General features: G+C 49.6%; 1 protein-coding gene and 2 long non-coding RNA genes across 7 annotated transcripts in view; 2 read left to right on the forward strand and 1 right to left on the reverse strand.

Moving 5' to 3' along the window:
• LOC308610523 (BCL-6 corepressor-like) overlaps nucleotides 1-4,266 on the forward strand; it is a 29,820-nt gene extending 25,554 nt beyond the window's left edge. The window contains exons 14-17 of one of the 2 annotated variants that reach the window (XM_081223576.1): nucleotides 1,016-1,161; nucleotides 1,589-1,666; nucleotides 1,832-1,988; nucleotides 3,364-4,266. In XM_081223576.1, the coding sequence (XP_081079702.1) occupies nucleotides 1,016-1,161; nucleotides 1,589-1,666; nucleotides 1,832-1,988; nucleotides 3,364-3,655 (673 nt within the window). In that variant the 3' untranslated portion in view covers nucleotides 3,656-4,266. The remainder of the gene's footprint in view (nucleotides 1-1,015; nucleotides 1,162-1,588; nucleotides 1,667-1,831; nucleotides 1,989-3,363) is intronic. The other variant, XM_081223575.1, reaches the window with a different exon arrangement.
• Nucleotides 1-24,254, forward strand: part of LOC308610661 — a 279,944-nt gene that overhangs the window by 73,203 nt on the left and 182,487 nt on the right. The window lies entirely within an intron of this gene.
• Nucleotides 13,362-18,121, reverse strand: LOC308612233. The gene is made up of 3 exons (XR_014015088.1): nucleotides 18,067-18,121; nucleotides 14,141-14,223; nucleotides 13,362-13,650 (listed from the first exon to the last, which is right to left on the reverse strand). It is a non-coding gene; the product is annotated as an uncharacterized lncRNA (long non-coding RNA).

Raw genomic sequence — 24,254 nt, forward strand, 5'->3', positions numbered from 1 at the left:
GGAATCGGACAGATCTTTCTGGCAAATTTACATAGAACTTTAAAACTCTGTGACGCTCTTATGGACAGAAGTCCCTGAAAATGTTGAGCCTGCATGAATAATCAGGGGTGTTCTCTTTTAAGACCCTGGACTCTTCACCAGCGTCTGTTGAATCTCAATCTTTAACATATATGTGAGTTGAAAGTTCCAGGAGTACAGACAGGTCCAGTGGCAACTGGCTTGATAGGACCTGCCGTGTCCACCCACATCCCCGGGCCTGGCCCCCACTCTGTCCTTGACCTCGGTTTATTGGCCAGAGGCCCAGGTCTGAGTCAGCCCAAGCATCTTCCTGGTTGTACCTGGGATGCCACCACGAGGCACGGCACTGGGGCTTTCCTGACAGTCATAAAATTAGCAAAACCGTAAGGTATTTGGTGGTTCATGGTTTCCAAATAGCATCCTTTCTGGATGGGACTGCGGACAGTGTTCCTGACCCCAGCGGACACGGGCAGGAGGACTCTGTACCCTCCTGAGAACTCGCCCTGCCTGTCGACTGCTTCTGGGCGAGAGGGTTGATCACTCATCTCCAAGTTGGTTTCAGGAGAGGTTCCACTTTGCCCCTAGTTTCTTTTACAAACTGCACTTTTGGGGTTTTGTTTGTAATGGTATAACAGTGGCTTGTCGTATCTGCTTCCGTGATGCTGGGGTTCTTCCCCCCACCCCCCCGTACGTTACCTTCTTACAGTCTGTCACTATTTAAGTTCATTGGAAACGTTTTCATCGTGGCCTGAGTTCCTCCTTGGGCCATGCATTAAGAGAGATTTGCATTGAAGAATTAGGCCTGAGATGGTCCCTTCACCTGTCCCGTAAAGGGTTATGTGTTGAAATAACAGAGTAATTTGTCACAGCGACCGTACACTCACCTCCTCAGTGAAATAGCGCGCCTACGAGGCTTGGCCGCACACGCTCGATTTTGCCCCGTGTCCGTAGAAGCAAGCGTCGCGTGCACAGGTGTAATCCCCCGCACCTCTCCTAGGCCTCTCCACGATGCTGTCAAGAATGATCATCTCGAAATTGTCCGCTTGCTCCTCTCCTACGGTGCTGATCCTACCCTGGCTACGTACTCAGGTAGAACCGTCAAGAAAGTGAACCACAGCGAACTTCTGGAGAAGTTCTTAACAGGTACGGCAGAGGTCACGACACGGTCTTGTTCAAGCATCTAGACGGTGACTTCACAGCCTTTCACCTGGGTTCCCCCTACCCCCACCCCCCGTTTACTCTAAGTGACCCTTTACTGGGAAAAGCGGCCCAACGTTAGTCTGTCAAAGAAGAGATAGATACTTTGAGTTTTGCAAGGTGGGGGGCTGGAAAACTCTTAGCTAGCCAGGCTAGCTTTTGTTTGGCAGGCTGGGGCGGTGAGGCGGGCAGTCCCTCAGGAAGGCGGGTGGACGCGTGGGGAGGTTTCAGTCAGATACCTGGAGGCGTGTGCGGTGGGACTTGTCAGGAGGTGACACCAGCCCCAGCGTGAGATGTTCCCGAACTCCAGCAGCATTTGCCTCTTACCAGCAGGCGTTATCTTGTTTCTCTCTCTCTCTCCCCCTCTCTCCAGACTGTTTAAATAACCTGCAGGCTCCTGACGACGGTAACCCCGGTTGCTCTTCGGAGTTCTCTGGCAGCTGTGTGTGTGGTGAGCAGCCTTGTTCGTTTCAGTTGGGCTGGTGGGGGTGGGGGGTGGGGGTGGTGCTGTGAGCAGGGCTTGCTTGGGAAAGAATTTTTCCAGGGTCCTTTTTGGAGAACAGCTGGAACCTTGCTCCAGCTTACTGACCTCTCTCTTGTTTGCCCCCCCGGTTAGAACCAGATGATGAAAGTAGTTACGATGTTTTAGCAAATTCCCCAGGACCGGAGGACCAGGATGACAGCAACGAGGCCTATGGTGACCTATTGGAATTTGAATTTTCCAAAAGCCCCCTTTTGCCGTGTTATAACGTGCAGGTGTCCGTCGCTCAGGGGTGAGCGTGGCCAGCGTGTGGTCGAGAGCCAGCCCAGCTGCTCTGTGGGGTGTCAGGAGTTAGAAATCCCCTTCAGCAGATGAGGGTGGATGGGTTGGGGGGTGAGTGAATTCCTCACCAAGTGTCCACCGACCTCACATAATGCAGTAGAACTTTTCCAGAAAAGTTTGGGGGGTGGGAGGGCTCCCCAGCCAACTGCCCTCATTGGAACACACTCCTAGAGCCCAAAGGACACGGGAGTCAGCGACTGCAATTGCAGTTTCAGTCACTAAACTCTTGGGGAAGGAATCCTCCCCAAACGGGTACCGTATAAGATTAGAGAAAGCCGTATGTGGCACCTGGGATCTTATGTGTCTTCAGATTTGCTTAGATCGAGTCTTGTCCCCACAGTCGGGCCACTGTGCCCCATGACCAACCCTTCGGAGTGAACACATCAGGAGACCTTGCTCTGCTGTGTGTTGACCCCGGTGCTTAAGGAGTAGCATCCTCCTTGGACTCTGAGGCTGGGAACGTGTCTGCCTTTGTGGTGACATTCTATTCGGGATAGAGATCATAAAGCGTGGCAGGGTATCAGGAAGGATTGTACCACCTCCCTTCTCGAAAAAGCCTCACTCCCGTTAGCATTGAGGGGCGGGTTGGAGGTGTGGGAAAGGAAAGGAAAGCCAGGTGACCTCGAGTGTTTCTCATGCTCTCTCCAGGAGGGCCGGAGGAGAGGAGAGGTCAAAGAGGTGTTTGCCATCTCCCTTGGGTTGGCATACAGACTGGTTTTCCCCAGTGACTAGAACGGGGTGCACTTACTTGGAGAGGGGTGACCTGAGTTGTGGCCAGAGCCAAGGCAGCACTGGGGTGGCCTGCAGCGAGGCTCGTTCAGGGGCGCTGCTCCTGCTTTTGTCTAAGTTGGCTGATCCGCCCTAGGTGGTCTCTTAACACATGCACATGAGTCCAGAGTTCCCCCGTTAGAAGTAGATCTTCCGGGCTTCCCTGGTGGCACAGTGGTTAAGAATCCGCCTGCCAGTGCAGGGGACACAGGTTCGAGCCCTGGTCCGGGAAGATCCCACATGCCACGGAGCAACTAAGCCCGTGCGCCACAGCTACTGAGCCTGCGCTCTAGAGCCCGCGAGCCACAACTAGAGAAAGCCCGTGCGCAGCAACAGGCCCAACGCAGCCAAAAATAAATAAATAAATGAATTTTTTTTAAAAAAAGAAGAAGAAGAAGAAGAAGTAGATCTTCTAAGGACAGTGAGAAGTGGGGTGGGGGTGGGGTAATCAAAGTGGAAGCAGCAGGCCCTTTCACCGCCAGGAGACGGGTAGTTCATAGTTGGGAGCGCTTCTCATTTTGCCAGAAACTCAAACCACTGTCCTTTCTCTGGTGCAGGCCTCGTAACTGGCTGTTGCTCTCAGACCTGCTCAAGAAACTGCAAATGTCCTCCTGCATATTCCGCTGCAATTTCCCAAATGCGGAAATTGTCACCATCGCGGAGGCCGAGTTCTACCGGCAAGTGTCAGCAAGTCTCTTATTCTCTTGCCCCAAAGACCTGGAGTCCTTTAATCCGGAAAGTGAGGAGCTCTTAGATCTGGTGGAGTTCACGAACGAGCTTCAGACTCTGCTGGGCTCATCCGTGGAGTGGATCCTCCCCAGAGACCTGGACTCAGACGACGACTGGTGAGCTCGCCGGGGCCCGCCGTGTACAGTGTGTCATGGTGTTATAATACGACTATTTCTGTAAAGAAAAGACACTATGAGACACGACTCCAGTCGGAAGGACTTTGAAACATGTTTTTTTCTTTTTAAACTTTTAAGTCAGTTTTTATGAAGTTGTTAATAAAGTTTCTCTACTTTTCAATGTACACATGCTTTGGAATATGTTTGTTTTTACTCGGAACAATTGTTTCTTTTCTTAAGGAGAAAAAAAAACAAGGAAAAGGAGCTCCACACTTTGACTTCATTTCATACAAAGCTCCGACGACAGAGGCCATAACTGTTGAGAGTGTGGTCAGAGCCGTGTGGTTGGTTTGGGGGGTTGAATTCGGGGAAGGCCCTTGGCGACGTTGTAACTTTATGTTTTGTTTACAGAGTACCTGCTCAGGCCAGGTCAGTGCTATTGGATGTGATCCAGTAGTGTGTAATATAAATTCAAACCATATCCACACCAACAACTAAGTGTATGAAATTTTTATATCCTAATTTAAAAGCTGGGAAATTAGTTTTCACGCATCAAACCGGATTGTTTATATGTTTAAACATTTTATGCTCTTATTTAAAGACGACTTTCAGCTATTTTTTTCTGTACCCTGTAAGATACTGAAAACTAACATAATATGTTGAGGTTGCTTGAAATTGTACATAAAACTAAAATTTTCTGAATTGTGTGTTTATGTTTGAAATCTGTGTTTTAACTTTGTAAGTAAATTCTCTGCCTTTGTATTTATATTTTACAAAAATTTTCTTAAAAGGCAATAAACCTGTTGAGGAAAGGAGAAAATGGAAGGAAGTACCTTGTTTCCTGTGTATTTTCCTAAACCATTACTGTTGTCACAATTTGTTTTAAAGTGGTGTTGATGGTCGGTTCCCTACAGATAACTTCAGGGCAATTTATAGTCTCTATAAACTGAAACAGACTAGAGGATTTCAGGGGAGTGAGACTCTGAAGACAATTTGAAGTTCTGTCCTGAAAACTCAATTCATAGACATATATGTTGATGTTTCTCAGATCCTTCTCAACCTTATCTCCTCTGATGCCGTAGTAGGCTTTTACATTGCCTTTGACCTTGATGGACTCCAGTAGCTTCATCATGGCCAACCCTTTATCTTTAGGAATACTTTTTCCAGAAACAGGACTTCCATTGTGTCACTTCTCCCTCCAGACCTCGTGTTTTTCTGTTACCTTTTAACATGAAGTCCAAACCTGCTTGGCCCAATAGTCAAGGCTTGTAGTTCTGACCACTCAGCTACTCTACTGCTCTTACTTCTTGCAGCAGTATCCCTGTTGGGTACTATCAATTTCCATCCTACATCCTTTGAATTCCTTCTTTCAGTGCAGAGTCTAGAAACCTGAAAACTACTAGGCTCCCTTGCCGCTAGGATTCTGAATGGTTGGTTTGGAAGGCAGAGCGAGGTAGAGGCATCTTCCTGTTCTACTTGCTGCTGGTAAGAAGGGTCAGGGAGACATGCTGGCCAGTTTTAGTGACTCGATCAGCCTTCCAACACTGGGTCTTCAGCTTTGTGGGTAATGAGACACAGTAGTGATTGTGGTGATGCCTGGATGACAACCTCAGCAGACTGTTCTTAAATCCAGTGCTTCCAGTGTCATCCCTGACTCACATTCCTCCAGCCCTCCCAAAGATTTTATAAGCATCTGATTCCTTGTATCAAATCCATCTGGGATCAGAATGCCCTTAGTGCTTTCCAGTCTTGCAATAAACCCTGAGAACACCTAGGCAGAGCAGACGGAAGGGGCCATGGAGATGATGTACCTGAGTGGGGTCGTAAAGTATGCAGAGGGAGGGGACCTGCAAGCTCTGTGACCTGGCAGGTGGGAAAAGTGAGCCGTGTTTGGGAATGGGGAAATCCAGCACTGTCAGAGGTGGAAATGAGAGAGAGCACATTGTTGGTGAGCACCAAATGATGCTTGGGATGTATCCTGAAGACAAAAGGGAACCAACAGTGTTCTTGATTTACTAATTTTTTGATCATAAAAAAAATACACTTTCGTTGTTTTAAAAAAAATCCCAGCATTTCAGAAATAGAGGTTCTTGTCATCCCAAGCCAACCCTTCCTCCCATTCCCCACTCCAGAGTTAAAACCAGTGTTCACAGTTTGCTGGATATTGTTTATTAGGAAATCATCTCAAACAACAGGAGAGAAAGACTAAATAAATAGCAAGACCTTCAGAAACGATCGAAACAAAAGAACACCAGTGAGCCTGAACTTCTATAGGTAATAAGGGGCTCCCGAGAGCCCAAATAAAAGCAGTGACAAACTCCAAGATATTTGGCTGTTTGTATTTGCATTTGTGCTGGTGGTACGGGGGGGCCTGAGACCAACTGGGGTTCTATCCTGGATGAAGATCATTTTATTAATAAAGCCAAAAAAATAAGTGGGAGCCACAGGTTTAAGGGGTGCAGGGGAAGTAAGTAATGGGCTTGGTTTAGGAGACATTTAAGGTTGTGGCCATGGGTAAAGAGGAGGTACCATAGGTGTAGACGCACACGCCCCCCGCCCTCCCCCCACAACGGGAGCAGAGGGAGTGCACCCACTGGGTGTAGAGGGGCTCTGCACAGTGAAGATACGGTATAAATGAGGTCATGCTGGCTGCAGCGGGCTCCCAGGTATAGATTCACTCATACTGCTTACCCAGGTGGAGAGCAGAAGTACGGTTCTTCTGAAGGTGCCTCTAAAGGTCAAGGTCATTCCCTTTGTCTGGTCCTACCTCCTGGCTACAATGTGGTTGTGACTGCTGTAGCCACAGCACCCACCCTGGACCATGAAGCATGGAAGTCAAGCACTCAATGTATTTGGAGGAGCCTGGGTACCTGAGGACCTAGTGGCACAGAGCCACCATACCAGCCCTGCCCTGCTCTACCTGCCTTTTTATGTTGGAGAAAAATAAACAGTTCTGTTGAAGCCACTGTTAATTTGAGTTTTTCTACGACTCCCACCAAATCTAATCTTAATATGCTTAGCATCTGTGTGCACTTGGGCATCTTCCTCTTTCAGTCTCATCAAATTGGCCCAATAGTGTAACAGCAAAGGGGTGAAAACACCCAAATCACCATCAGCCGGGCCCTGTCTGAAGTAACAGTGGTACATCTGCACAGTGGGTACTGTGCAACTGTACAAGGAATTGAGAGCTAGCTCTAAATTGCTTTAGAAATGGTTACCTCTGGGTAAAGAAGAACGAGCTGCCAGGAAAAGGGGTGGAAGCTTCACTTCTCTGAATGTTCGTATAATATCGATTTGACTTTAGAGTTTACATAATTATAAACCAAAAGCAATGTCAAATCAAAAAGCAAAATGAAACTAACCTTAACTATCCAGTCGGAAGCATAACCACACGGAAAGGAACTACTTCAAGTGACTTTAAAACACAATAAAGTGATTGTATAATCCCTTGCCCTAAGGACGAAAAAGTATAGAAACGGTTTAGATTATTTTCACTAATCCTATCCTTGGCGATAGTGTCAGCATTGTTGTGCTGACACTGTCCTGTTTGTGTCGTGAGATGAAGCAAAAAGTGTTTGGCATGGTTGAGACCTGGGGTTTTTAGCATGGGAGAAGGAGCTACAAATACAGGATTGGTGAGGTTGAATAGAAAGTGTGTAGTCCTTGGGAACTCCCTGGCAGTCCAGGGGTTAGGACTCCATGCTTTCACTGCTGAAGGTGCGGGTTCGATCCCTGGTTGCGGAACTAAGATCCCGCCAGCCACGTGGTGCGGCCAGAAAAAAGAAACGAAAAGAAATTGTGTAGTCCTGAACTTGAATTAGAAGTATCAGTATGCACTCATGATGAATTAAAAAAAAAAAAAAAAAAAAGCCGTCGGGCCGGGTTGGAGGTTGGGAGACGTCCCCGGCCAAGTGCTCGGGGCACAGGCGGCTTGGCTGCCACGGGGGTGGCCTGAGAAGACCTTCCACTCCTGCCCAGGCTGCTTCTCAAGCCAGCGCCACCATCTAGGCCCTGGCAGCGCAGCCAGCCTTCCAAACAGACGGAATCCTGCCGACCGTTCACTCGGGCGAGGCAGCCCGGTCAGGTCGGGACGGGCGGGCTTCGGCCTCCCCTCCCCTGACTGGGCGAGGCCCCTCCAGGCCCGAACCTTGTGAGCCGAGGGCTGGAGGCCTCCAGCCAGGAGAAGGTCCTCCCGCCCCTGCGCGGCCCCCGGGGCACGGGTGTGACCCTGGAGCTTAACAAAGGGCCTTCAGAGCTCCTTTGGGCCTCGGGCTGGCGGGGGGGAGCGGTGGGGCCAGGGGGAGAGGGGCGGTGCCCCGCCGGGCTGGGTCTGCCGGGCCCGCCGCCCTCGAGGAAACCACCGAGGTGGCATTGCCGGGGCCGCTGGGCACTCCCGAGGACCGTCCTGGGGTTCGGGCGGCTCGGAGGCCGGCGAGCCTCCTGCCCAGCCCCGCAGGCCCGGCTGTCGTGCCCGACCCAGCGCGGGCTCCACCCGAGTGCGGTCTTCCCAATAAAAGCTGGAATTCCCGGCTGGGCTCACACAAAGAGGGACCGCGGCAAATCGACGCCGCGGGCCAACCAAACCCAAGCCGAGTTTACGCGCGCGTCTGGGGTCACATAGGCGCCTGCTAATCCTCCCTACGCTGGCCGTCCCCGCGCGGTCTCCTCAAGGGGGAAAAAAACGGGAAAGAAAGCACACCTCCCCTTGATTCCGCCCGGAGGCTGAGCTTCGCACTTCTTTCGGTTCAGTCTCTCTCAGTTCACTAGGCCCTGCGCCACCTTAGCAAACAGGGCTTAGAGGAGCGCAACATCCCTTGCTTCCGACCCAGAATGCAAAGCTACTCCTCTTTTTCCTCCACCATCCATCCTCTCAGGGACCAGAACTCAAAAATCTTTCAGAAATCCTCCTACCTGCTCAAGACGTACTCTCTTCCCCACTCTAGATGGGAAGAAACTATAACCAGAAGCAATCTTAGTAACCAAGGGCCATCCACCCTTAGCTAGGCACCGTCGCCCTCAGTTTCCCTCTAGCCGAAGACACAGTATTTCCCAGTGAATGAGTGTGCGAATGTGGTTGTGTGGCCCACACTTCCGTGCCCTGCTCTGTCTCACCGGGCAGGAAAATCTTCATCAGGCACTGAGGAGTTTCTGTCATTCAGCCTGTGTATCTAAGCATGGATGTATGTATGTGAATGCTTTTTGTGTTTCCAAGTGACCCTCTTCACACCTTTAAATGGGCTTTTGTCTCTCGAACGAACTTACAGAAATTCTGCTCCAGTTTCCAGCTCAACAAAGTCTGGGATTTTCTCCTAGAATCTCGCTCTAGGTCTCAGTGTTTGCATACCCATGTTTACATTCCTCGCGGCCAGTTCTTTCTCTCTTGTTCCATGTGGGCACCAGAGCCCAAGTGTCTTGATTTGTCTCAGCACATGTCATTCAGGCGCACATCTTAATCTGTGCATTCCTGTCTCACACGTACACCTCCCCACGACTTACATTCTTGCTTTGCCTATAATGGGGCTCGTTCCCAGACCAATATGGGTTTGCAGTTTAATGTAACTAGAGGATCCCCTAAGACTACAAACCCTAAAAGGAAGAGGAGGGGGAAGGAGAGAGGAGTGTGACTAATGACTCATTTCTCTATAGGGTAACCCACCCACCAATTTCTACCTCAGGGAAAGAACGAGACCAATGCCTGCAGAGTTGTATTAAATTTTTAGACCCATTCAATGTTGACCCCATGGATGTGTATACAAATGATCGATCTTGTACACATCGCTGTCCAGCTCCTGTTTGGAGGCTGCCTCCCTGCACATATCTTATTTGAACTCTCCACAAGTTCACGGTTAAAAGTGTTTTTATTTACATAGACAACTCAAGGACCCCTTTGCTCTCTCCGACGCATACCTGTACGCACTGGACAGGCATTTCAGGCTTGGGTCTTTGGTAGGCAACACTCTCGGTCACAGGCCCCACTGACTAAAGCTCTGAGCAGACCTTCACATACTGGGCCGCTGGGAACGGTAAGGTCTAACCTCTGCATCTCCCCAACTCAGTTCCTGAAGTGAGGGTGCCCACTGTGTGTGTTCACACCTTCCCCAGTGAGAAGTATCGGGTCAAATTAGATCGCCTAGCAGCTGTGTTTGGTTCGTCGAAGAATCGAGCCCAATGTACCAGGATGTGAGACTGCATACACAGAAGAGAAAGGAAAACCCTAAGCCCAGACTCCCGCCTCCTCTCCCCAGGGGGCTACTTTGCCTCCAGGAATTTCTACTACACTCCCCACCCCCACTCTCCCTATCGTCTTTAAAGGGTTAAGAGAAACCCTCGCAGCCTTCCCTCCACCCTGGTCGCTGGGCCCGAAGCCTCGCTCGCTCACGGGAGTCTGCCGCCGCCTCCGCGGCCCGCCCCCCGCCCCTTCCCGTCCTTCAGCCGGGAGGGAGCCTGCATGCCTGTCTAGACCCATCTATCACAGGCACACCAACAACACCCGCGAGAGCGCGGAGACCCTACCCAGGTCCCCCTGCCCGCACGGTTCCCGGCGGACAGAAAGCTGGAGCGTGACCGCGCCTGCAGGGTCGGGGTGGGACTCTACGGGCTCGGGCTGCCCCCGAGCACACAGCGGGTCCGCCCCGGCCCCGGGCCACAGCGCTCCCGCCAGCCCGGCTGCCAGGGCACAGTCACAGCTCTGCGCGCTGGGCAGTCCTATTTTTATCTTGTCCCTCTCCCTTCAGTCTTTAATCTGATGCACAAATAACTGTTGAAACCAAGTACCTTTAGGAGTAGCAGCCCATAGGAGGGCAGGAAGAACGCTCTGGGGGTTCAGCTGGCCTCAGTGCGAGGCTGAGGGCCTCAAGTCCTAATAAACTCACACCACCTGCCTTTCCCTGCTTCCTCAAACTCCCACATTGGGAACATTTTGCTGGGAACACCAGTGGCTGGTGGCCTGGGCCAAGACCAGTGCGGCCCCGCCTCTCTGGTTTTCAATTTCCAGGTCTAACGGGCATTTGTGTGTCTGTTCACGGGATATCAGCCCTCCCCCACTGTTAACGTATCTCAGATGTCTACACTTTCTTCAGGGCTGTGACGTATGTGCTGGTGCAGAAAAGGGGGATGTCTTCTGCAGAGGACTCAAGGTCAGGAAGCACACGGCAGCTTGTTCAAGTGGACAGGGCACATCGCTTGTCCAGTCCCAACTCCCCGCCTCTGCTCCTGAACTAGACTACTTCCTCAAGCCGAAATGGAACTTTTCCGGCCCCGTCCTTTGAGCTCTCTGGTCTCCCTCAGTCAATCCCTGCAGAGCCTCACAATCATGAGGAAGCTTCTCTCAACAGCCGAGCTAAATCCTTCTCCAATTCACTCATTTCTTCTTACCATCTTCTCAGACCTGGGGGCTCCTCCACTTGATGTGCAGTATGGAATGAAGCAGTTTGACAAAGCTGCTGCCCTTGGGCACTCAGCAGGCTCCATTCCATCCAACCCCCTGTAGGGGATTTCAACCTCGTCAGTCCCTAGTGTCGGAGAGGCACGTCTCCAGTTGCCCCTGGCAGTACCTGGCTGCTGCCTCCTCACGTTTTCCCCTCTCTGTGCTTGATCCTCCGTGCCCACTCCCGCTCTGGCCCCATCCAGCTGGCTTGGGCTGTGCTGACTTTGGCACAGGTCTGCAAAATTTCTGTGGCTCCCTGAATCCCTGCCCCTCCACAGAGAGCAGCCAGACTAACATCCTGCTCACAACACAGCCATTCCCCAGGGCCCACTCAGATGATGCAGAGAACCTGAGGCTGATGCAGCAGAGGGTGGTACCCACCACATGACAATCGTGCTTTATAAACATCCCTTATTCAAACCCATTCTCAGTCTTGCCTCTGAGATTCTGGTCACTGGGCAGGTCCCTATTTCTCTTCCTAAAATGGACACAGTCTCTGCATTTTCATGGCAATTTACGAGTCCCTTCCCACACACTGATTTCACTCAATTCTCACAACAATCCTGTGAGGCAGGCAAGACGGGTTTTAGCCCCATTTTACTGAAGGGGAAGCTAAAGCCCAAAGAGATTATGTGACTTGTTCAAGACCACACATGCAAGGGATGGTAGTAGGATCTGAAGCCAGGTCTTCCAGCTCCTGGTCAGAAGGGGCCGTCTGATAATGGGGGAGCTGATAGGCCTGGGTTCAAACCCTAACCCCACCGCTTATTGGCTATGTGACTTGGGCAAGTTACTTAGCCCCTCTGAGACTCAGCTTCTGCATCTGTAACATGAGGGTGCCGCCCCCCCTTACAGTGTTCTCGAGAAGCAAATGAGATAATGGACCTAGGGTATGCAGCAGGCACCCACTTAATGCCAGTCAGAACGGCCCACACTCCATATCCTGCCAAAGGCCTGTCAGAGCTTGGGATCTGTGAAAGCACCCTCACTCTTCTCCTGACACCCAGGCCCTCCCTTAGCATTCTGCAAACAGATACACAGATATAAGTAGGACAAAGCAGCTTCCCACAGCCAATTTTTCCTCAAGCCCTAAGCATACAGAACATTCTCACGAGTGGAGCTTTCAGGAACCAGTCTCCTCCCACATGGCCAGCCACCACCAGGCACTTCAACAGCAAGTCCAGTTTCAGACCAAGGCCACAGCGAGAGGCCAGCTGGGCCAGGGCAGGCCCATCCCCCTCTGATGCCAGCTCCAGTAGTTGGTGCTGATTTACAGATGTTTTCCTAACCACTTTCATATCATTATTTAATGTTTACATTAAAAGCATTCATTTACTTTCTAATATTCACAGGCCAATTTTTCTTCTACCTCTCATCTCTACACCCACTATAATTGAGTTGGGTGGGAAACAACTCTAAGTTGGCTCTCTCTCCTTTGAGGTATGAGCCCACCTTTCCTGGCCCAGTCTCAGCAAGAACCTGGAGCATCAATCTTGAGAGGCTCAGGGCAGGGACTGGATTTCACTTCTGACTTCCAACTTATAGTCAGGGAAGAAATGGGCAAACTCATTTCTCCGTGTCTTGGGAGTGCAGGAACTAAAGCTACTCATGAGATGGAAGACTGACCAGCACAGAGAAGTTGGTCTGGAGCAGAGGCATGGGCTCCGGAGTTACAAACCACATAATACCCCTTCCCACAACGAGCTTCCCACCTACTTCTGTCTTAGGCTTTGGTTTCACTGACATTTTATGAAATGCCACGTGATTCAATCTTAGTTTCAGTGAAGCAAAATAACTCTCACATCAGAGCTACTCTTCAGTTAAGAAAACATATTTGTAGAATAAAAACCTGTAATTAAATCGCCTTTCATTTTTAAGCGGAGGTTATGGATGGGGCAAAAGGTTTTTTAACATCAAAAGAAAAACTTGCAAAGGGCCCTCGACACCCATTCTACAGGCTGTTAGGAGCCTGCGAACACTCAGGAGTTCTGCCCTGATCTGGACAGCCATTCCCGGGCCAGAGCAAGAGCCCTGAGCGAATGAAGGGTTGATTGCTGGCTGACCCTTGGGAGTTCTAGAACAACATACACAGCATACACACACTTACAGGAGTTTAGCCAATCACACCTGGGATCCCTTGGGATGTGAGTTGAGTAGCTTTGACCAGTGGGAAAGAATAAATGGCCTCAACCATAACAGACATGCCCCAACAAGAGAAATTACTATGCCTGCTAAGTTTGCCCCCACCCCCCATCATAAACATACTTTTTGTTGCATCAGCATTTTGGATCTAGTACCTTCTTCAAGCCAAAATTGAAAACAGAAGAACAAAAATCCAGAAAGGTCTGAGAGAACTGGAAAACACTTCAAGTCAGATGGTAAAAGAATACCTTGACCTTGAAAATGGTATTTTCCTCCTCTTGTTGGGGGCTATGCCGGGTGGCATGTTTCCAGGGAATCTGGAAGCGTTTGGAGTCCCTATGTAGCCAGATGAGCCCAGGGTACAGGCCACTATCCACTTGGGCCACCAACCGGGGCTTCAGCCGAACTCGGCGGGGGTGGAGAGCCATGATCTGGGTTGGGGGGAGAGGGAGCTACAGTTCCATTAGATTACAGCAAAGAAACTAAATATGGGAATAAACTGTGCCAGGTGGGGAAGAAAAGAAAACGGGTTAAAAGGTTCTTTTGATTCTTATTCCAAAGCCATTTATTTTTCATGCTCTAGCCAAATCAGACTTATCACGTAAGTAGATCACATTTCTTCTATTTAAATCCGGAGGCAGAAAAATAAAGAGATGATGTCATCCCTGCTGGAAAACAGTCCTTCCGCAAGTACCAAGGGAAGAGAAGAGAAACTGCTCTTTTCAATCTCATCTCGGGAGAAGGAAGAAAAAAGTTACGGAAATAGCAGGTATATAGGCAAGAACTTGAAGCATGTTCTCTTTTTAGACAACTAAGGTGAATGGGAATATTTTAGTAAGAAATATTTTAGTAAGAAATGACACCATCAGGATGAGAGAGAAGTAGGCGAGGATGGTCCCTGGTTCCAAAGTCCTCACTTACATAGATGGGCAGGCAGTGTATCCACAGGGATCTGAGAGCTGGGCCTCAAGTCAGTTTTCCTTTCTCTGGGCCACCCAAAGTTTCTGCACCAAAAAAAAAAAAAAAAAAAAAATGCGGGATGTGGGGGTCTGAGCTGGTTATCCCCACGACAATCCAGTGTCTAGGAGAAGGCTTGGGAGCACTGGAGACAAAGTGTAAGAACCCTCTCCTGTATCTGAGTCTGGAAAAGCTAAGATGCCCTAGAATGATCAAATACCACAGTTCCTAACCCTATAGAGTACTAAAACCAGTCATAAGACAAGCTCTGTACTGCTGGGACAGCCTCCTCACCTGGGTCTGTTTACCTCCCCACAGAGGCTGAATTGAACGGATTGGTTGCTGGAGCCAGCCTGGGTAAAGTCTGCAGTTGATTCTCATAAAGGGCATAGCGTAGCAGATAATATTGGTGGCAGCGGCCAGCACTCACAGCGGGGAAACAAAGGCCTGCCCAGATTGGGTGCCTAAAGGAAAAAGCAGTTACCAGAGAAGTGTTTGCCCGGGGTGTTGTGTTTAGATTTTTTGGCGTTCTCCTTTCTCTTTGTTTTTACTTCGGGTGAGAAAGACAGGCCTGCAAAAGAACGTTCATTCAACAGATATTTGTCCGTCAGCTACTGTGTGACAAGGGCGACATTAGTTACTAAACACAATGTTCTCATCAGACTTCCTGAAGAAATTCACATTGGAATTGCTCAAACATCCACTGACCTGAGAAAAGGAAGATAAATAAGTCACCTTCCCACCCAGAAGATTCCCACCTGGATCGCGGTTCAGAACCCAAACCAGCTGAGTCAGCCGAAGGCTCCCCCGAAGGCTCCCCCTCGGAGGAACTTAGCTTAAGGGGTGGGTCCTAAGGCCACTTCTCTCCCCAGCCAGGCTCCCAACAAATGGGAAAACTCAAACCCAGCTCGGTCACTGGCACTTTAAGAGCAAGGCAGGACCTGCTCTCACCTGAGCCTTCTGACCCAATTACCAAGTTCTGCAACTGAAACCTTCCCCCCTGGGGGCAGTTCACAGTGGGTAGGTGAGGTAGCACTCGGTACTCAAGTGCCCCCCACCCCCATGTTCTTGGCCTCGGTGTAGGTTGCTCTGTAGGACTGCAAAGTCAAGCTATCAAACCATGGAGAACATTTACCTTATAAGGAGGAGGGAATGCATATTCTCCCCAGGGCAAGTTCTAGCCTTCTCTTCCTCAGTCCTGGCCTGCAGGAAGGGGGATGGGGTAAGGGAAGAACAAAGAGAACAGGGAAATGGGCAGCAAACTGGTCCACCTAGTGAGGGGCTTTCGAGAATTTCTGTTGCAATATTGGTCAGTCTTGTGTCGAGGCCTGGCAGACACGTGAAATCCACCTCTTGACGGATCATGGGCTTTGAAGAAAAGGGCTTATCCTAGTTGATCCACAGCACATCAAAAAAAATTAAGGCAACCAGGCCAACGCAAGGAACTGCACAGAGTGATGGGGAGGGAGAGGCAGCCACCCTTAGAAGTCGATGACTAAGATCTAGAGCCCTGTGTTCTCAGCATTCTCCCAAGATGGCAGTACACAGGAGCAACGCTGCCCCAGCCTCCTCCTCCTCTATGCCCCACCTCCATCACAGCTAACCCTCTCCACCTTCTGAAAGTCCACCGAGATCTCCTCCACCTGCCACCCAGCACCTAAGACTATAAGAACAGGCAGAGAGGCAAACTTTGGAAGCAACCAAGATCACAGAGAAAAATATCTAATTAGACATTCATAGGTTGCAATAGCAAGTAGCCATTAACATCGAGGCATCTGAAGAATTTTTACTGGATTTGGGAAAATGTTTAAATATGTACTTAAGGGGGAAAAAGGCATCATACAATACTGACTGTATAGTAGTATCTCCATCTTGTAACTGGACGCGCACTTGTGTACATAAGCACAGAGAATTTTTGAAAGGGAAACAAATAATACATCGATGCGACAAGAAGTTCTTAGTGGTTACCTGGTGATAGGACTGTGGGTGAATTTTATACCTGCCTAAGTACTTCTATATACGATTCACATTTTCCTACAATGCCGTGTGTCGATTCACAACTTAAAAACAAAACACTACAAGTAGTATTTTTTTTAACCACAGGAAGCTAAGACATTTCTTGGTCACTGGGAGATATAAAAGATGATGGCCTTCAGCTAATGAAACCATGGTAACAACAATCCTCTACCTACATAGGCTTAACAGTTTTTTCATGAGCTTTTATTTAACGTGTCTGATTTCATCCTCATAATGAAATGATCATCCCCATTGTTATCAGCCCCATTTTACAGCTGGGTTAACTGAGGCACAGCAAAGTGTTTTATCTGGGGCCTGGACCCAACACTGCTCAGTCAGAGTGTGCTGTACCACATCCTGCCACTGCACCCAGCCTTCTAAGTCCCTCCCTTCTTCTATACACCAAGAAAGTAAATGAAAGACATCAACAAAGATCCAAGCAGCATGCAGGGCCAACGAAGTGGTTAGGGAGGAGACTGCATGACACCCACCCTTAAACACACCTAAACCAGAGTTCTCTTTCAGAACACTCTCACCACCCAAATCCCAACGCCCACAGAACAAGCTTAGCCTACTTTAACTCAGCTCTGGCATCTCTAGCTGCCATCACAGCCAAATTCAAGGCCTGTGTCTCCAACAGGTATTCAACTAGCCAAAGAACAAAGATTTAACCCATCCACTCCCCTCATACTGGGCACTGAGCAGGGACACTATCAACCTCCCCAAGGCATAAACCATCCGATCTCACACCCCCATTCCAGGGAACAGGTCCCCTACAAACACCTGTACTGCCGCCTCTGCAGCCCCTGCCCAGACTCGTTTCCAGGAACACGGCCACCCCAAAGCCAAGATTCAGTCGTCAGTGGTTTTGCTCAGAGTAAAACACACACCCTCATTTCTTGCAGACAGGCCTCCGGAGTGGTCCTGCTTTTTCCCTTCCTCCTGGAGAGACCTGAAATGCCATCTTCCAAGTTCCCCAGTCTTGCCTCCGTTTAGTTTAGCCCTGTTCAGGGGTAAATTCTGGGCCTCTAGCCATAATGCCCACACCCTGCCTCCCTGCTTGATTGAAGTTGGCGGCTGGACAGGGAGCTACAGGGTAGAGGTGCTGCTCTCACCCAGTAGACAAACATCGAAAACTACTCTCCTGGGTCGGCATCAGCTTTCACCAACCCCTACTCAAACGCCTTCTTCCTCTCCCTTCCCTGGCTTCCACTTCTGACATCCACCAAGAGAGCAGGGCTGGGGTAGGGATGACCCCTTTACCACACAGCAGGCTCCCTGTAAACAGTGGCACCCTGGGCCTGCTTTCCAGTCAGGCCTGGAAGACTTTCCCCACTTCTCTATACCAGCCCTCCAGCCCTTTCAGGCGAAGAGGGCCTCACCCCCAGAGCAACCACGCCCGGCGCCGCCCTCGCCAGCACGTAGCTTCGCTACTTGGAAATTCACGGGTGTCTCTCAGGCCCAGGGCAGGGGCCTGACTGTGCTAAACAAATCCCAGGAGAGGAAACAAACTGGCTAAACTTACTGGCCGGCCCGACGCGCAATTTCCCAAAACACCCACCAAGATCAAGCGCCGGCCGGCCTGGGAAATCCCCTCTTCGGGATCCAGGGGCCTGCGGAGCGGTGAGCTGGGAGGACCAGCGTGGTGGAGGAGCCTTAGCGCTCCCCGACGGCTGGTGGGTAGGGGCCCGAGAGCGTCACACTCCAGTTGGGCGGGAGGGAAAGGGAGTCGACAGAAGTAGGGGGTCGGTAAGGGCCCAGCGCCCCCCCCCCGGGCTAGGACCGCCCGAAAGCTACCTGAAGCAGAGCGATGGGCACCCAGCCCTACAGGCTATCCCCAAACAAACAGATGTCCTTAAGCAAGCTTTCCTCACCCCCACAAACTCTGGAGGGGACGCTTCTTCACCGGCGGGCGTGTCCTCCCTCCCTCCCTCAAGCGAGGCTCCAGACGTTGGCGTCCCCACCTTTCTTCAATCCGGCTGCCAGAAGCGAACGTCCCTCCGAACCAAGTCCCCAGTTAGGATCACCCGTCGCCACTGCTCTCCTCGGCCGCTTGGGCAAGCAACACCTGGCTCTGCGCAGGTAGGGACTGCAGGCTCCGCTCCCGGTCCCACAGCGGCCCTCACCTTCCCCGCCCAGGTGAGCCAAGTTCACGTCAGCGCCTCGCCTCGGGACGCCGCGGACCCATCTGCCGTCCGGCCACGCCTCCCAGGTGTGGCCACGCCCCCCCCGCGTTCAGGATTGGCGGGTTGCGAGAAATATGATACTCCGTGTTCCTGGGCAGCCCAGCACCCCACCAGCCCCTTCCCCACCGCCCTCCCCCGCTTCTAATCCGGGCTGAGAAACTTCCGGGACTGGGGTCTAGACCTGACCCCTTGGGGCTAGTGGTCTTCTGAACTGGAAGCGACTGGGAGGAAAAATAAGTCGAAAAGACTTAGATCTAAGTCGAGAAGGTGCCTCCCTTCCTTCATGCCCCAGAATCCCCCTGCGATGTGGAGACAGTTAACTACAAATAAGGATTTAGAGATTCTGTGTTGGCCCTAATACCTGTGGGCCTGTATAAGTGGAGTGGGGTATGGGGAAGGGAGGGACTCGGGACACTTGGTCCCTTCTGAGGGAAGACCCGTGGCTTACAGGGCAGGAATTCTGCCTTCACTCTGCCTTTTACCCCTATGACCCCGAGTGAGTTGCTTAGCTGCTCAGTTTCAGTTTCCTCATCTAGTCAATGAGAATAATAGTCCTGCCTTTTCCAAATACTATCAGGTAATGATTAAAAGCATGGCCTCTGGAGCCAACTACTGAGATTCAAATCCAACTCCACCAGTTACTACAGACTTGGGCAAGTTTTTTAAGCTGTCTGGGCCTCAGTTTCTTATCTGTAGAAGGAGGTAAATAATAGTACCCACCTCAAAGGCGTGTTGTGGGCATTCAAAAAATTACTTCATATAAAGTGCTTGGAACAGTATTTGGCACTTTCCAAGTGCAGTATGAATACCATTTTTATTGGTGTGAGGATAAAAAGTACCATATTGGCATTGCCTCATGGAAGAAACAGACATCTACTGTTACCTGAAATCCAAGGCCTGTATGTCCCTTAACAGATGCTTGATAAAAGTTCTCTCACCTTTCCCACTGCAGAGAACTCCGGTCCACGTAAAGTGCATGCTTACGGTGAGCTGTGTACTAGCACATGAGATGTGGAAGCACTAGGCTGTCACAGGTAAGAAGGGGCATAAGCAGGGTACTTAGGTTTTGGAGTTTAAAGCAATGTGTGGGAGACCGTGATGGAGTAGCGTTATGACTGAATTGTGTCCCCCTCAAATTCAGATGTTCAGGTCCTATAACCTGCAGGATCTCAGAATGAGATCGTGCTTGGAGATAAAGTCTTCACAGAGGTAAGCAAGTTGAAATGCAGTCATTAGAGTGCGCCCTAATCAAATACAACGTGTGTCATTCTAAAATAAAAAGGAAATTTGGACACAGAGACAGATAGACATTGAGGGAAGATGATGTGAAGAGACGCAGGGAGAAGACAGCCATCTTCAAGCCAAGGAGAGAAGCCTGGGACAGATCCTTTCCTCACTCAAAGTCCTCAGCAGGAACCAACGTTACAGACACCTTGATTTTGGACTTCTAGCCTCCAGAACTGTAAGACAATAAATTTCTGTTGTTTAAGCCAGCCAGTCTGTGCTACTTTTTTGCAGTAGCCCTAGTAAACTAATACAGATGGGTTGGAGAGCTCCAGATTTGGTAATACTGTGGACTTGATTCCTAGTCTCAATTCAGCCTAGGGACATAGCTAGCAAAGGCCTGGGAAGGCAGCAAGGCCCAGATCCTGACTCAGGCAGCCTCTGTCTCAGTCACTGCTTGTGGCCACTCTTCCCTTCACTTAGGGGAAGGGAAGGGCTATGTCGTCAGCACAGCCAGCCTATTACTGCTGATGAGCTCACCGGACAAGCCATATCTTCCATCAGGTCCAGGGCTGGGCTCCTGAGACCAAGCAAACAATCCACTGCAGGTGTGTGTGATGGAGGAAGACCACCAGGAGAGTGTCATTTGAGGGGAGCCAAAAGCCCAATGGCATACGAGTATGAGTGCACACACGGACATTCACTTTTCCAGTAGCTGAAATTACCATAACTAAGGTGATTTCTTAGTGATCTTCTTTGGAAGACACATTTTTTTTTTCTTCTGCTCTGTGTGGCTTGTGGGATCTTAGTTCCCTGACCAGGGGTTGAACCCCGGGGCCACAACAGTGAAAGCTCCAAATCCTAACCACTGGACCACCAGGGAATTCCCTGGAAGACACAGAGTTTAGAATCAGAAAATTCGAGCTGGGAGGGCCCTTCAAATCCTCTAGTCTAGGGATGAAACTGGTTTAGAGATGTTTGTTTGACCCACACGTTTTTTGGTTTTTTACTTTTTTTAAATTTGTTGGCTACATTGGGTCTTCGTTGCTGCGCGTGGGCTTTCTCTAGTTGCGGCAAGCGGGGGCTACTCTTCGTTGCGGTGAATGGGCTTCTCATTGCGGTGGCTTCTCTTGTCACAGAGCACGGGCTGTAGGTGCATGGGCTTCAGTAGTTGCAGCACACGGGCTCAGTAGTTGCAGCATGCAGGCTCAGTTGTTGTGGTGTACGGGCTTAGTTGCTCCACGGCATGTGGCATCTTCCCGGACCAGGGCTCGAGCCTGTGTCCCCTGCATTGGCAGGAGGATTCTCAACCACTGTGCCACGAGGGAAGTCCCCCACACAGTTTTTTAAACATTGGGAGATTTCACATAAACATCCAGATCCTTAGCATCTCTTGAAGAGTCAAATGCTCTGGACAGCCTAGGTCAGCATTTCCAACAGGCAGCAGCTGCCCATTTAGAGGGAGTCTACAGGTAGCAGTCAGGACAACCCCATCATATTGGATTCACTCATTTACTTTAATTTCCCGATTCTGTAGGCATATGAGTTTGCAACCTCTAGTCCAAATATCCCTTTTTTAAAGGTGAGAAAACTGAGGCCCAAGGAGGTCAAGTGATTTGCTTAAGGTCACATAGCAAATTAGCCACAAAGCCAAGACTAGAACCCAAGCCCAGAGCTCTTCCCACTTGGACCCTGTTCAGCATCCCAGCCAGACTCTATTCTGACTGTGCTGCCCTGGTTGTTAATTTTTTTTTTTAAGTTACCCATGCATCTAGACACTGTCGATATTATGGTGAACAACTCCTGTGTCACCCTACTGAAGAATCAGTGAAAGGGAATAAAGCAGGAGGAATTAAGGTAGAGATCAGGAGGAAACTCCTGGCTCTTCAAATGATGAGAGCTGGCAATAGGCTACCCTGAAGTCTCCTTTGCTTGAGACATACCTCATCTGCTTGGTCTGAGGAATAAGAACATCTTGTGAGTCTCTGCAAGGGCTCTAGAGGAATCAGTTCTTCTATGTTCTCAAAAGAGCTCTCACGGGATTCAGACTTCCCCAGTGTGGCTTGAGCCTGCAGTGTTCCCAGAATTTTGCCCTCCGTCCCTGCTCAGGTGAGGCATTACTGAGTCACTTGTGAGTCTGAGTTTCAGGCAGTGGGATGTACGTTTGAGCACAGAGGCCGTGATTCATAACTACAGGGAATCAGGGAATTTCCCTCTCTGGCTGCCAGGCAACTCTTACCTGGTGAGGAGGGGTCTTTTTCACCACCCTGTGGCTTTGGTCTCTGCAATATCAAACATAGGACAATAAAGCCCAAAGCCCAAATGTGACCCAAATCCCACCCTCTTCTTGGCAGAGTAGAGGGCATGGCAACTGGAACCTTTCCCAATGGCTCGGTACAGTGGAGAGTGTTCCTGGAATCAGTGACAGCAAATAATCTCAGAGACTGGGCTGCATGTCAGTGGAGCTCCTGAAGAAGGGGTAGGGACTTCAAGCTAAACAATCCAATTCTGTGCTCTCTCAGAGGAACTCAGACCCCAGCCAGCCTCTGGAAGGCAATTCTGGAACCCACCAGGTCTACCGCAAGTCCTTTCTGGGCCCTGGCTTATCTCTGGCTCCATCAAGTGTTTCAAGGTACTGGGGCCACCGATGGGCCTAACACATTGCCTGAACAACAACCTAAATTGTAGTGCACATTGCTGTTGCCCCTTCCTCTGTCCCCTTACCCTCCATAGACTGCATCCCAGAATGCAATCCAAATCCTAGAATCACTGAGCTTTCTGCAACGGAAGCTGCAGCAGAAATCCATAAATGAATCTATCTCACTTTCCAACCCAGACAATGAAACAGACTTTGGCCTGGGACTTTAGGAGAATTCTCCACTAACGTGTTCAGAATTACTTGTTTCTGACTCTCTTCTTATCCTTGGACCCAGCTGAGCACTGGTAAGTGTTCTCAGAGAAGCAGCTTTCTTTATTCCAAACTTGGATCTGTATAAGAGGAGGAGGAGGAAAAAGAAAGCTCAGTAACTCCCTTGGAAATACGCTGCCCACCAGGGGCCCTCCCTCCAACTTCTTCCCTTCAGCACCAATCTAACAGCCCACTTCCATCTCCCCTGGCAAAGAAAGTTGTCACTGGACCTGCAGATAAAAGAGCCAAACAAGAAGTTACAAGTACCATGAACGTGAGGGTTCATAGTCCTGATTTCAAATATGTTTCCCTGTTGGGACAGAGCAGTGTCCTGATTTTGACTTTGGTCAGCACCAAACTACCTATCCTTTGATTATCTATGGCTATGATATGAGATCGTGGATATGAAAGCTCTCTGAAATTGGACAAGTGCTGTGTGGATGGGAGGGCTTCTCACTGCTATTATCTGCTTTTTGTTTCCTCCTGTAAATCATTCTCTCCAGGCCTCAGTCAAGTCCTTGAGGGCAGCAAGGCACAGGCCAGACAGGAACTCCTGTAAGTCAGGAGCTCCTGGCACAGGGCTAGGGGCAGGGTGATATGCACGAGCAATGGAGAATATGTTGACTTCAGAAAAATGAGTTATCTGGGGATACAGGATCATTGGGGGTCAGTGAGGCGAAAAACTGGACTTCTGTTCAGTAAGACTGATTGACCAAATGTGTTTTATCATGTCTCCCTCCCCAGGCCATTCCAGTAAAATGACAATGAAGGAATTAAAAAAAAAAAAAAGCTTTTAACCCACAAGGTTAAGAGAGGACAAAAGCACAGGCGAGGAGATAAGATGGATGAAAGATTTCAACAGGAAATATTAGGAGATGAAATATTATGTTAACAAAAATAAGGAGTGGGGAGGGCTGATATTTTGATTATAAAGCTTTCAGTACTATTTAATTTTTAAAGCAGATATATATAAAATTTAAGAAAAGTATTATTATAAGTTTTTTTTTTTTTAAAGAAAGACGCAAGAGCACCTGGGACTCAGGAGAGACCTGGGTTTCCGATCTTTCTTTGGTACTTGGTGACAGCAGAGCTTGTCACCGTCTCTGTCTGAGCCTGAGCCCCTTTATCTGAAGGAGCTGAACAAATGCCACAATCACCTTCTAGTTCTAACAATTCCTAGTTCTACAAGTAACTTATAGAGGCAGCACTGACGTCCTCAGAAAAACAACGTGTGCTTTGGAATTAGTCAAAAGTTGTCTCAGATTTCCCCTCTTTCAATTCCTAGCTGTGTGAGCTGGCTGGGCCTCAGTTTACTCAACTCATGCATGAGGATACTGCCTATTTCTCAGGACTGACAGAAGGATTCAATGAAATAAGTAAAGCAACAAATAAGTGAAGCAGCAAATGTATGTTTTCTCAACTGCTGCACCTCCCATATTTAGGCAAGGATCTGGCACAGTTCTGGTCACCAGGCATTGGTTTAATTAAAACCTGAAGAGTTCAGAAATGAGTTACTGTATTATTTATTCTTGGGGTAGGGAGAATGTGAAGCACCTCATTTCTGTTGATTGTATTAGGGGCAAGGTCCAAGTGTGGATATCAGAGCCTAGTGAGTAATTCCTTTGAGGAGAGGTAGCTAACTAAAGGGTAGACAAGGGAGGGCATGAATGAGAGGTTCTTTGACCAAGTACCCTCCATCCCTCCACCCCTCCACTGTGGGAACTTTCTCTTAACAGTGTCCATA

The sequence above is a fragment of the Mesoplodon bidens genome (assembly GCF_964165515.1).
Source record: "Mesoplodon bidens genome assembly, chromosome: 2".
Taxonomy (NCBI): domain Eukaryota; kingdom Metazoa; phylum Chordata; class Mammalia; order Artiodactyla; family Ziphiidae; genus Mesoplodon; species Mesoplodon bidens.